This window comes from Tauraco erythrolophus, chromosome 8 (genome assembly GCF_009769465.1).
Source record: "Tauraco erythrolophus isolate bTauEry1 chromosome 8, bTauEry1.pri, whole genome shotgun sequence".
NCBI classification, from domain to species: domain Eukaryota; kingdom Metazoa; phylum Chordata; class Aves; order Musophagiformes; family Musophagidae; genus Tauraco; species Tauraco erythrolophus.
In genome coordinates, this window is record NC_141472.1 from 30,753,933 (window position 1) to 30,768,544 (window position 14,612).

Here is a 14,612-nt window from a genome sequence, read left to right on the forward strand (position 1 = left end):
TTAATTGGTTTTAAATCATATAAAAGATGTATTGTTTGTCATAAAAGTCTTTACTGGTGTCTTTCATACCCTGGCCAAAGAAAACAGCTAATTTAAAAATTTGAGGCGCTTGTTATTCCCTTCATGTTTTCAAAACATGAGACACTAGAGGTATTTAATTATTGCACCTGAAAATCTGTCTTTGTAGAGGCAAACAGTTCTTAATAATTCCATCTTGGAGAATGTGTGGAAGTAGATGGAAGATAAATCCTGCTGAGAGAAAGATGAATTGGCAACTACATGTAAAGAAGGACCCACTTGAACATGCATTGCATGATTTTCAGGGCACGTGTAGTTTTCAGAGCCTCCCCAGCTAGCATTTCAATCTCAGAAACATTTAGAAATTACTATCTGGAATTTAGTTCACATACTCATTTCTCACTGCCTGGGTTACCAGGTGAGATGCCAGATGTATAGAGCTGCCTTTTAGTCAATTTGCAGTTCAGTTTACTTCCCTGTGTCCTGTTGAGACAATTGCTCATTTGTTATCAGCAGTGGAACCTCTGTAAATGACTCTGTGCCTAAAGGTTATTGAAAGTATGGTAACTCCTGTTCTTTGAAATGCTGCTTTTACACTGATTGTGCAGCCTGTCCCCTCCACTAGCCAGAGGCGGATTATGTTTGCGATATTAAAGCAAGGGACAAGAAGGAGTGGAAAGCAACACCATTCTGCTGCTTAGGTGTAGTACGCTGGATAACATTGAGGTGCAGATAAAGCCAAAACAATGCTGCTGTTCACACAGCAGCAGGTCTGAAGGAAAGCTTTTATGTCTGAAAGTCCTGCCTCTCCCCTCCCAACCCTAGTTCAGTTTCTTGATCTAGTAAGATACTACCTCTTTCTGTTAAATTTGTTTTGCTAAGAATTTGACCACCTGCTTGTACACCTAGTGTTCAGATAGATCATTGGTATCCTTGAACTGCTTTGCTGTTACATGGTGTGTAATTTTTTTAACCTGTTGAAGACGTAAACATTTGTGGATGGCCTTTTTTGTTTTTAAGAAGAAAAATGTAATTGTAAAATCCAGGATGAACAATGATTAACACCAACAAAAATGCTGCTAGTTGCCTGAAGCCACTTTTATTACTGGTACAAGTTGCTGTAAATGTACCATTGATTATGTCTTCTTTTTGGCATTTTTTTTTCCTAATGGGCCCTAAATTAACCTTGAATAAACTTTGTTTCTGATTAGAAAGAGGAAAGCCGCCAACTGACCCAAATCCAGTATATAGCATGGCCTGATCATGGGGTTCCTGATGATTCCAGCGATTTCCTAGATTTCGTGTGTCTTGTGCGAAAGAAGAGGGCTGGCAGAGAAGAACCTGTTGTTGTTCATTGCAGGTATCCCTTTTTTTTCAACTTTATTAAATCATCAAACGGAATTTATTTATCATCAAATACCTCTTCTGTGCTTTGCTGTTGAAATAAATATTTAATCGTATCTGCTTTGGGGATGACAGGAGAACCCAAGGTTTAAATTAAACAATTACTAAAAGTTATAATCACATTTCAATAAGCAAAATTTTGAGTATCTACGTGAATTGATCTGTGCAGGGATTTTTTGGGGTTTGGGTTTTTTGTTTTGTTTTGTTTTACAGTGTAAATGCCTGTGCTAACAGTCTATATAATAATTCAAGGAAATGACAAAAGATACTTTGGAACATTTTCCTCATAGTGACTATTCTGCAAAGCTCCAAAATAGCTTTATAAATAATCCATAGCAGAAAACGTGGGTGGTATATGCAATGATCAAATAAAAGACACTTTCTCTCAAGTCTGCAGGTTTAGGCTACATGATATTTTGATACATACATTAAGATGCATTTTTCTCAACAATTTACTTTTGCCGTGAATTAAAATAACTGTTAGTCAGATTTTTATCTACACATGATAATGTTTTGTTTTGGTTTTGATTGTTTTTCTCGTGCAATAGTTTTTAATAGCATTCTACATTCCTCTAGTAAATTTCAAAATCTTAACCCTTTAAAATTCCTAATTAGTAAACTATAATAATGCGTAATGCCAAATGTCTTCGAATGAACATACTCTATATACCAATTCTTGGTGAGCAGTTCTGTGAATAAAATTTCACCTCTAAATTCCTGAATACTTCCCTGACAGTGTTCCTGAGTCAGGTGTGCGTCATTCCTGTTTCAGAGAGAAGCTGAGAAGTTGAAGAGATAAAAAGTAAACTAGACATTTATTGAAGAAGATTAAAGAAAAATGTTTTCTCTTTTTAACGCTTTCAGTATCAGAAATTGTATTTAATTGGTTTTGGTCTCTTTTCTGCTTTATGCTGGTCAGGAGGAATCTTATTAACTAGGGAAACCAGTACCAGAATGCCACTGTTTTAAATTATATTGTTCCTCAGTTTCCATTATTGATATACTTTTGGTTGATATGGTGCTGAACAAATAGTCAAAATGTCAGCCAAACAAAACTTCTTACAATATCAAGTGTGCAAGTCTGCAGAAACACTGAACAACTTTGGAGAGTTTGAACAGTTTCATTCGTCTCAGTGAGCCATCAGTTCAGCTTCATGCCGATAATTTCAATACCAACACTTACAACAGTTTCACATTTCACGGAAGAAAAGAGAGGGAATATCACAGTTCAACGTAGTTTACTTAATTGGCCTAACTTGGTGGCTGTTGGGAAGTAGAACCAAATTCCACTAGTGAGTCAAGCTGAAGGAGCCCAGGAGTTTCTCCATATGGAGCATGCATACTATTTTTAACATCTGTTCAGTATAATAGGACAAGGCACTAGTGGAACAAAGTGGTGAAACTTGTTTTCAGAACGAAGCCACCAGCTTTAGTGCTGCTTGGGAATCCAGGTTGCTAGTAGAGCAGACTTTCCTTTCGTGCAATAGTAGTTTAAAAACAAAAGCAAAAAACCAGAGAGATTGTAAAGCAACAGAAACCTGAAGAAATTGAAAAGGTTTTTGTTATGTTGAACTACTTAAACCACTAGTTTCCAAGCTTGTGTTCATGTGTTTGTTTATATTTTCACAAGGCTCCTACTAGTTTAGTTGAACAGTTTAATTCTTGTTCTAGATGAGATGGCAAGCTACCCATCCTGTCCATGTCCTTCATGACTTTCATGTCCCTATCTCGGTGTTCCCCTCCATCAGTCAATGATTTCTTTTTCCAAGCTGAAGAGTCCTAGCCTACCTGGTACTTACCATACGGAAATGATCACACTTTCCATCATTGTTGTTGCCGTTCTCTGGAAGTGTTGAAGTTGTAAAACGAGTCATTAGGTTCTTCAGCAGATACCATTCCTGTTTGGATTTGATAAAGCATTCTGCATGTAAATTCTATATGTATAAATCCTAGAAATACAAAATGCTATTGAATAATTTTATATAGCTAGAACATTCACATCTTGTCATAAAATTCTCATGACGTCACTGAAATATATAGTAGCTTTAATGCCACCTTCTGGGCAAAGATTTAAAGCAGTAGCTTGGCCAGACTTAATTTGAAGTTATACTTCAAAATTAGGACAATTAAGTTTCAAAGTCCAGAATGTTTATATTGACTAATTTATAAGCAAACACTTTTCATTTATTGACTGAAATACTAGTTATATGAGTTGAGATAATGCTGGCATTTGAAAATATGGATTTGGTCCTGTATTCACATATGGAGAAACATTGGTTTTCTATTTAAAAAGTCCATCATCATTTTCTTGAATATGAAAAATTTGAATTTGAAACTGATGATCAAGTTCAAGGTTAAATATTCAGTCTTTGAGGATTGCTACTTGTAGAAAAATGTACGTATATGTAAAACAATGCAGATGAAGTTTTAGATTTGTTCTATTTTTAAGCTAAAGAAAACATAATCTGTCTTAACAATTTTGCTGTTCTGAGATGTTTGTGTTATGGTTTTTCCTTGTCTTGAAAGGGATTACTATTATGTGTTCCTTTCCAATCTACACAAGTCAGATTTCTCTTGTGCTTTTTAATACTAAGGAAATAATCATTGTTGTCACCCTCCAAAGGTTTATAGTAATTTTTCTATTCCTTGTTCTGAAATATAAAGATATGGATCACTTCAAGAACATAAACATGGTATTATGAAATCAGTCCAACATTCCGCCAGTAACAGTCAGATTAACCCAAAGTGCACAGCGTATGCTAGGTATCGCTGGTTTTTGTTACCATCTAGATATTAGTATGGTTTATAATATCATCTGAATATATACCTGTTTGTAAATTCTGCTCGAATGACTGAATTAAGACCATCCCTCTTCAAAGGACTGGCAATTCTGCACTGATTGTTTGTTGCTCTGTTCAGGCAGGATGGAGGCTTCCGGTGAGACAGGCACAATCTATCCAACCTCTGCCCTAATAGTGTGGGAATCATAACGATCAGTCATGAGAATCCTTGAAAAGGAATCTCTTTAAGAATGAACTGTATTCCAGACGCTTTGTTTCATTTTCCATTTTGGATCTTTTGTTGTTTTGTTTTGTTGGTTTTTTTCAGTGCTGGGATTGGACGGACAGGAGTTCTTATCACTATGGAGACAGCTATGTGTCTCATTGAGTGCAATCAGCCTGTTTATCCATTAGATATTGTAAGAACCATGAGAGATCAAAGAGCCATGATGATCCAAACACCTGTGAGTATCACACTTGCTATTCTATGTGGCAGGAGAATAATTTCCTATTGCCTAGTCATATCATTGGACAGATTTTTAATATACTTGCTGTTGATCATATTGCACCTTTGGGTCACCTTTACCCAGTGTAGTTGTAGTCTTGGCTCTAGGCAGGAATAAATTGCTAAGTCTATTGGAGCAATTCTTTAAATTTCTACAAAGAGTACTTGAAAAAAGCAGCAGCTGTTTCAGGGATGCCTGGCAATTAATGTCAAAAAGGGCCAGTTTTCAGTAGTATAAAAATTAGTCAGTGCAGAAAGCAGGAGCCTAATCCCAGATGTTAAGTATGGGAGTAGTATAAAAGGTAAACACAGAAAGATCCAAGACATGCGAGAAAAACCTTCAGTGATACAATTTAGTGATTTTATGTTGCCTTAGTTATAATGAAAACAAGCCTTAATCTGCTCAATTAAAGGGAAATGATCAGAGAAATAATATTTTTAAATCAGCATGATTAAATCTGATGTGAGATATATCAAAATAATTTTAAGTGTATTTAGTCTAAAAAAAGTAGCTAGCTACCAGGATTCTTTTGGTGCTCTGTTCACATTTGATGTACCTTAAGATGCTAGAATTTTTCCTGGATCTGTAATGTTTGGGGTTTTTTTGAGATAATTGAGATGTTACCTTAATGTATTATATTTCAGAATTGTAAAAGTTTTAGAACAGATTTAGAAACTTTTTATTTGTATCAGTCAGGTGTTGCATACCTCTGAGAGCAGTTTGTGTTTATGGTTTAGAAAATACCTAAAAAGGGTCAAAAGATTGAGTTGTGTTGTCTTTTAAAAAAAAGGTGGCTTGGACTCTTGGTTATTTTAAGCTTTGACCAGTTCCACGTTTGGTTTTTTTTTGAATCAGTAATCAGTTGTATAGTTTTACTTGTAGTATATAGCGTTTAAAGAGAAAGTGTTTTGAAGGAGAAGAGGCTCTAGATCCAGTATCAAATCTCTCCCACAATTACCTAAAAGTAGTTACTCATTGTAGTAATTTCAATGTGCCTATTGCTGTTCTTCTAATAAAATTTGAATAACCCTTTTGTGTTCTTCGGAGTATTCAGACTGACAAAAAGTATATATGGGCCTCCATTTCTAGGTCATCTGTCATTCAGTGCTGCTGTCCAGTATTCATGTTCCACTAAAGAATTGTCTTATTCAGCTAGCACAGGAAGGATGAGGAAGAAGATGATACACAAAAAATAATGAAGGATGGCTCTTGCTCTTTGTGATACTATACAGCATGAATAGCAAATCTCTCTAGCATACGTAAGAGGAAGAGAGTTTTATTAGTAAAGGTAGGAGGTTCAGTGGTAAGGGTTTTAACTATATTTTTTCATGGCATGTGCAAAATCTTCTGGTCTTCTCACTTTTCTTGAGAAAACAGAATTTTCAAGCTTCAGTGAAATGCAGGTGTTTACTGCATGAGAGAGAGAAGGGATAATAAAAGACTTGACATGTTTTCTTTAAAAGATTTCATAAACATTAGCTATTAGAATTTCTCCTTTGACACTCTCTTCCCGATTTTGTATATCCTGAAAGATTCACTTAATGTCCACACGATGGCCCTATGCATAGTGTCTGCTGTGTGTACTGTATGAGGAGAGTTCCAAGGCTCCTTCAGGTAGCACTGGGGGCAAAATAAGTATTTTACACAAATATCTGTAAAATTAACTATTTTAGTATTCATGCAACAATACAGTAAATCTTTATTATATTACTAAACATAGTGCCTAGCTGGCACCTAAATGCCATACAGCCACTCATTCACCCTCTCCCACTCCCGGGGAATGGGGGAGAGAATTAAAAGGGAAAAGGGAAGGAGACTCATAGGCTGAGATAAGAAAATAATAATAATAATAATAAGAAGAAGAATGTAAAAGTAACAATGATAATAATATATGAATATAAATATAACGATACATAATATATACAAACAAATCATGCACATTATAATTGCTGTTCTGTCCTGGCAAGCAATGCCAAAACATGTAAGTCCTGACACCACAATCCTGGATGAGCGAGAAGCCCAAAAAGAGAATGAGAGAGAAAGCAAGAGAAAAAGAGAACAAGAGTCTGAGAGTGCCCTCAGAAGAGCATTCCCAACTTTCCAGTCAGCCCTCATCTATACACTGGGCATGATGTTGCATGATATGGAACACTCCATTGGCCAATTTAGCCCTCGATCCTAAATCTAAGTTCAAATCATAAGGGGAGTTGTGGACCCTTTGTCCCGGCCATGCTCCACCCAGCCTGTCATGCTCCTGCACACTGGCAAAAACATGGGAAACTGGAAAGTCCTTCATGTCTCAGTACTGTGAACATCAGTGCACTATCAACATTCTTCTCATAACAAATCCCAGACTAAAGCCAAACCACAGAGCTCTTTTAGCTGCTAAAAAGAAACGCCAACTCTGTCCCTGTCAAAACCAGGACACTGAATCTGTTGCTGTGCCCGTTCAAGATCTGACATCGCTAATTGCTGTGTAGAGAGGGATATTCCATGACACTGAAAAGGCAGACGTGCTGACTTGCTGACCAACATATACAACATTATGCAGTGGACAGTGTTAGTTGTGATGCTTTACAAAACAGTGATTTTATTTCATTTTATTTTCATTATATTCTAATTTGATTACCGTTGGGTTTTTTAACTATTATTTGTTTAAAACAAAATATTAGTGGCCTCTCTGTATGCAGGTGCTAGACTTGAATACACTGCAGAGTTAGGCATTATATAATGCTAAGAAACTGAAGTTCTGGCTTTTTAAAACATGAAACAATTTTCTTTTTTGTCAAATTCTGAGATGGAGGTGCCAGTAACATGCCAGAATTAATGTAAGTATGAAAAAGTGCTTTGAAACTATAGCTTCTAAATCCAAGTGCATGGAAACCTCTGGTCAGTGAAACTTCAGCAATGAAATGAACAGAAAATTACTAAATACGTGGTGTCGCAATAATAGTACTGGTTTCGTGGGTATGACTTTGGGTATATATTTCAAAGTGACGTTCATCCCATTCTTCTGTTGAGAAACAAAATGTTCTACTAATGAAGTTCTTGTTTTGTGTTTCCGAAACTTGCTTCGAAGCACAATTCTTGGCCTGTCAAAAGAATGGGATGGGGACATCTTAGAGGCTTTTTCTGCTTCCAAATGACATGGTTCAATTATGTTTCTTTTCAATTTACTGGATCTACTTTCCTTTTCAGAGTCAATACAGATTTGTATGTGAAGCTATTTTGAAGGTGTATGAAGAAGGATTTATTAAACCTTTACAAGCATCACTGCATAAGTAAAGAGCAAAAAAACCTAGGATATCAGTTGAGTAATTCTGTCTTCTATAATGAACTGGCAGCCTCCTTTGTGCCATAATACTGCTTGCAGGAAACGATAGTGAAGTACAGCAAAGAATTGACAAAGGACTTTGAAAACTTCAGCACTGTTGCACTTTACGTTGAAACAAAATCAGTCTCTGAAACTCTTCTAACCTTCATCTATTTGAAGACTTTATTTTCGTGCTTTGCTCCGAACGAACCATAAACTGAAAGAACTAATTGTGTTCAGGGTAATCTACGATATTTCGTTGTAGTGCCACATACTGCGCTTCTGGTTGAATTGCTACAAACAAGGCTTGGAATTATTTCACTCTGTTTTACACCCATGTCTCTTAAAATGAAAAAGAAATTAAAAAAATACACTAAGCCATGGTCTTTTTCCAGTGCTAGGTTTATTTACTATGTACAGACTCTCACTGTTTTGTTTTTTACAACATTAGCAATATTGCTGATACTAGATAGATACACACTGCCTACTGATGCAGCACACTTTGTCCTACACCCTTACTAGAGACCAGCTGGATGTTAGAGGAAAGCTGGCATCTGTGTTAACCCAGCAGTAGCTGCATAATGCCCACTTACCAGCATCTTGTACAAAATAATAACAATAAAAATTAAAAAAAAAAAAAAATAAACAGCATTTCTTTGACACAGCTTTGTGTGTCATACACTGGTGTATTCTGATTCGTGTGACTTAAGATTACGTGATGGGAACTAGTGCATGCATTCTGTCTTAACCCCTTAAGTGCCTTGAGACTTACAGCATACATCCAGTGAAAGGCACTCATGATTCTGTGGGGGTGGTATTGTCCTGTCATATTTATCTTAATGGGTTCAGATTTTAAAAACGGCCCTTGGTGCTTGGAATGTGTTACCGCAAGGGGTCATGGAAATACCATTCCCTCTTTCCTTAGACAAGTACCTGCGTGCTACTTTCGGTAGCCAAAGCACCTCTGCCAACTTCATGAATGAGCATTGTATGCTGCTGTGTTGTAATTAGGTGAAAAACCTGACACATTCCTTCATTCCTTCCAACTAGAAACTTACTAGCAGCTTACTATGAAATGCTGGTAGGCCATTAGAACCCAATACTTTGTTTTATCCTTTTATTGAGAATAGCTGTCTTACTCTATTAGAACGTAACTCTTTAATAGCACTGATAATTAAGTTGAACTTAAAATCAGATGTGACTTAATTCCATGATCTGCTAACCAATTACTTTTTAAGTTGTCACAGTTGATTTCAAGCCATGTTCGTACAGGTCTGCCTTTTATTTTTCTTAATTGTTTGGGTGGGGGAGAAGGGTGGAGAACACTATGAAGTTGTCCCAGAACTTTATTTTAATTCCATAATGACCCTGGTCACCTTCTGTTATGCTTGTGCAAAATTGTTCCAGTTGGTATAGGTTGCTTCTTATTTAAGTAGGTAGAAGATTTGTAAGAAATGTCTGTCTGATACAGTATCTGAGCTCATTCTAAAGACACATAAATGTCCCAGTTTTTTAATATTTTTCCAGTATAGGAGAAACCAAGTCAGAAGCAAGGTATCCAGTGTAATATACTGTAAGAAAAAAAATCAGTCACTTCTTTGACTGCCCTGTGACAACATAACTTTGTGCCCTCTATTTAAAAGTTTTAATTTATTGTATTGGTTTCCTGAAAATGTTTATCCAGTAAATTTTGTTGTAAGCTATATAGAGCATAGAATTAAAATGGAAAGTTCTACGCTAAATGATTTTTAACTATTGAAGAATTATATTATATAATATACTGTGTTCTATGGACATTTGAAAGATATCAGCTATGAACTATGAAGTGAAAAGGGATTCAGGCAAAGTGGAATCCTGGCTTATGACTTAGTAATAAACGTGAACCACAATGCCAAATGGAAGATAGTTTTAAATATTTTTAGAAAGCAAAGTAATATTAGGTGGCCTATGGCCCTGTTACTTATATTTCTAGATTTGATGCTTAAATCAATATTATCCCTCAGTGAAAAATGAATCTTACAAGAATCTCTGAATCCGATAAACTGAAAAAGAGTAAAAGGTAGCTTTAATCTCAGTTTTATTTTAAGCCATTTGCAACAAAAGAAAATTCTTCTATAGGAAAGTATAAGCTTTAACTTCCATGTGCCGAGATTATTGGCTGAGATGCTGGCTAGTTGGAAGGTTGTTTTAAACTCAGCACTTAATATCTAAAAATTAAAATAATTCATCCATCATATTGAAATAGATTTTCTTCATAGTCAAGTTGTAAAGGAAAATAGCATTTGCCCTTTTTCTCTGAGGGAAATCAGAAATGGAGTTTATAGCAACATTATATAGTGTTGGTATGTCACATATTTAAATATTCTGATGTAAAGTTGCCAAAGCAGTTTGAGTTCAAAAGACCCATTTATACCACAATTAAGTGTGGGATATTTATTGGTCGTCTGTCATGACTGTTTTGATTATGAACACAGGCAAGAATAATAGGTCTCTTCAAAATCTTCCTCGGCACTGGCTTAAGCTGATTCCTAGTGTGTTAACTAGTTGCACTGGGAAAAAAATTGGAACAAAGTAACTATTCTTAGATAATTGGCATCAGTGACTTGGTGGCTTTTTGGCTTCTCCAAAGCCAGGATAGTGGTAACCAAAAATTCATTGGGAAAGAGAATAGCATTGAAGCCTTTCTACACCCACAAATCATTAATTCAAATGTTTCTACCTGTTGTGGTATAAATGGCCTTTAAAATATTTTTATATGGCCAAAAAAAGCAGAACTGCTTAATATTTTACTTTGGGTTATGAAGATCTGTATCATCCTTAAGAGTTTTTAATGGAAGTTTTTGTATGTTTCATGCTGTACAAAACATGAATGTATCTTTCAGACATAATGACTTATAGACCTATACATGATTGGTGTTACGACTGTTGGATTTTATGAATAATTATTTTCATACCATTTGATGAGCAAAAATGTTGGGTGGGTGTGGGAAAGAGTATGTTTGTAATGCTTCCATGATACAAATCCAGTTTAAAAAAAGAAAAAGAAGTTTTCATTGTAAATAAGAGCAATATTATGACAATTTTGTGCCAATGTATAATGTTAAGACTTTTGTTTTCCTTTCAGGTTCAGATTGAAAACTACCACTACCATCTCTTGTTTAAAGTGGATTTGAAGGCGTTTTTTAGTAGAAAGGCATGGCGCTCTAACGGGAGCTTTGAGTGTTTTGGGGGCATTTTTTATTTTTGCTAAATATGAAATAAGATGCAGGTATTGTTTAATAAACCACCTACAGATTGTCAGCCAATCCACTTTGAGAAATACTGCTTCAGCTATACCAGATAACTGAGCTGAAGAATTACTTTATCCTGAATTTGGAAGCATTTGGTATTTTAAATAACTTGCAAGTTTTAAGTAGTAAAATACTGCTTTCATGCATTTTATTTTTATATATTTTCTCCCACTTATGAAAAGAGAAAGACTGATTATTTTTTTCTCACTATATATAATGTAATCTGACGCTTCTTCCACATTTCTCTGTTAAATCTTGAAAGCTTGCGTCCCATATAGATAAAGCAATAACATTTCTTGTAGAATATCTGATTACAGTCTGTCACACCATCTATTAGAGAAGGGGTGAGAAAGCAGTTGAGAGATTAAGGTACATGAGGAGCTTGGTATGGAACCCGTGTAGCTGGCAGCTTTCCATGGAGACCTTTCAAAAGAGCTTCATGGTACCCGTGGAAGGGCCAAAATGCAGCAGACTTGCTGCAGTTGCACTGCCCAGGGAGACAGGAAGTAGGGAAGGTCTGGCATAGAGATGCTGGAGCTCCAGGTGTGCTGTGGAGCTGAATTATGTGATATTTTTATGCTTCTGCAGTGTGTGTGCAGGTGTGTGGGCGATGTCCGATGGCTCAGGGAATTAGCATGAAAAACTCTACAGATCCACCAGTTTCCAAGTGGAAGCACGTTGTCCAATATGCATGCTGTAGTTTTGACTGTAGAGCCACTATGCAGGCAATCTTCAAGACCCTCAGCCTTGAGGATAAAGGTAGGGATTGGGTTATGGTCCAAATTAAAATTCTGCATCTTTGGACTTTCACAAAGTACAGGAATGGTGCCCTCTAATGTCCCTCGTAGTCTTTTTGTAGCTCACATCTCAAGTCCTGGTTGGCTGGGTGTAATTGCTTGATTTAGGCATCCACCTTTTGTCTTAAGACTGGAAAAACTCTTTTCCATTGCTACTTTTAGTGCTAGGATCCCATATCAAAATCTGGTAAAGACATATTCATTGATTAGACCTGGATCTTGCATGAAATTGCAGGGATTATAATTAGTGGTGATTGGGAAGCTGTTAAAAGGGGAAAATGGTTGGTTGTTTGAGTGTAACTGTTCTGTCCAGTCTCTGCTATCCCACTGCAGTTCTGAATTGAAACTGATTTTTTTTCTTTGTTTTTGTTTAGCAGTCTGCAAAGGAGGCCAGTTTGTTATCACTGGATTTTATCTCTGTGCTGTTTGCTACCACAAGTGTGCATCTTTTCAGTTTATAGGGCTTCTCCAGCTACAGGTTGTTAACTGGTGCATAAGCTGTAGCTCTGGCTATTGGCTGTGTTGTGTTTTGCTGATGGAGAGCTCAGTGGTCAAAATTTGAGACAAGTCACTTTTTTAAAAAAATGCTGAGATTTTCAGTTAAAAATATTTGAACTTTTTGATTTCTTTGAATGAGAAGCCTCAGTTAAAAAAAGAAAAGAAAAGCCACTAAAACATCTATCGTTCTAGTCCGCTATAGCATGAACTGTGGTTTCACAGACTGGCTGACAGTTTGTTGGTTGCATTTCGTATTTAGCAAGCTTACACATTTTAAATGTTTTTTGGTTTTTTTCTAAGTGTTTTGAAGTTTGAATAGTAGCACTTTATCTCAATGCTTACTACTGACTGAACTATTGGACAAAATAAATTGGGTTTGGAGAGAGATGCTTAATGGGCTTCTGAACAGAGATGATTCGGATTACACCCTGGTACGAATGCTTTCTGTTGTTCCAACCATTTCTGGGTTATTGTTCATGTGTTTCTGAGGGACTTTCAGAAAATAGATACTAATAAGGTATTAATAATGCTATCATCTCAATTTTCCTGTCTTAAAAATATTATAAAGCTTGCATTTGGGGGGGAGGGGGGGAGAAAAGGTGCAAATAGAAACTACAGGGTACTTGTAAATTTCTCTCTGTGATCTCTCTCAGCTAGCTGCAAATTAGCGATGTTTACTGTAAATCTTTCTGCTAAGCATTACTTTTAACATTAGATCAATTACCTGGAAATCAGTATTTTTTTTTTTTTACTTAACTTATTTGAATTTTGATAACTAAAGATAATGCACAACAAAGTTTAAAGAAGTTGTCGCCCTTTTACTCCTAGGCCAGGGGCCTGAGACATGAGTGAAAGGGTGAAGCAGTTTACATTAAGCTGTTGTTTTCTCTAACTAGAAGGATATATCCACAAAGACTAGACTATAAATGATCCAGTGCAATTATCTCAGCACATTGGGGCACCACAGTAACAACCCATAATAGCCTTACAGGAAAATTAAGGTAAGAAAACAAAGGTTTTATTTTATTCGGTGTATCTAGATGTGTTTTCCATTTGGTTTGATTTGCTTACCAGTGATCCCATTTTAACCAGTCAATTTGGCAGGGCAGTTTGTGTAAGGTTTAGGTGGGATTTTTTTTCTTCTGTAATAGGTGCTATACTATGTGTAAATACAAAGGGAAGAATATTATTTAGATCACTTAACAATCAGATGGTGGCAATATTTTTTGCTAGTTACTTCTGGTAATTAATTTACATTTCTGGCTGTGGCTTTCAGTTGTCAGATTTCATCTCAGTTTCATTCTGCTGAATGATGGACTGCAAGTGTGAAGTAAATCATCTCAGAGTTGAACAGCTCTTTCATTGTTTAGACTTAACTCTTGTGTATCTTTATTAATGTTGGGGGGGATGGGAAGGTTCTTCCCATAAGTGAATTTTGCCTATAAATTTGTTTAAAAGCACATGAGGAGGAGGAAAAAAAGAAAAAAACCTAAATGCAACATCTTGGCTAAACAGCTGGGGTGGTTGATAGAAAATGATGGATACTTGAAATTGGTCAACACTGGACAATGTGAAAATAAATTCAGCTTTTGTCACTGCAGCTATTGTATGCTTTAAAGGGCCTTATGTATTTGTCCTCATTTTGATAAAATTAAATTTCTTGCCATTAAAACGATACACTAACTTCTACCGAAAACCAGCAGTTCCCAGGATAAATATGCTAATTAACATTTAACAAGTTTGTTTTAGTCTTAAGTAAAATTTCATTCTATTATGTGGAAAAAATGCTGTTAAGCATATTTTGTGGATATATTTAATTTCAGTTGACAAATAGTTGTCTAGGTACAGACTTGAAAATATATATATAGTTTACTTGTGGATCTTAATTGTTTAATTGCAAAATAAAGATGTGCTTTAGTAATTTAAAGTTTAAATTTTTTTTTGTGATTTTGTACACACAGTTCTGCTACACTACTTTTATTACACTTCCAATGCCATATAATGCT

At 35.8% G+C, this 14,612-nt stretch overlaps 1 protein-coding gene across 1 annotated transcript in view; it reads left to right on the plus strand.

The window, feature by feature from the left end:
• Positions 1-13,173, plus strand: part of PTPN4 (protein tyrosine phosphatase non-receptor type 4) — a 125,230-nt gene extending 112,057 nt beyond the window's left edge. The window contains exons 25-27 of the mRNA XM_086615921.1: positions 1,230-1,378; positions 4,531-4,666; positions 7,907-13,173. Coding sequence (XP_086472047.1) covers positions 1,230-1,378; positions 4,531-4,666; positions 7,907-7,993 — 372 coding nt within the window. The 3' untranslated portion in view covers positions 7,994-13,173. The remainder of the gene's footprint in view (positions 1-1,229; positions 1,379-4,530; positions 4,667-7,906) is intronic.
• Positions 13,174-14,612: the final 1,439 nt, after the last annotated feature.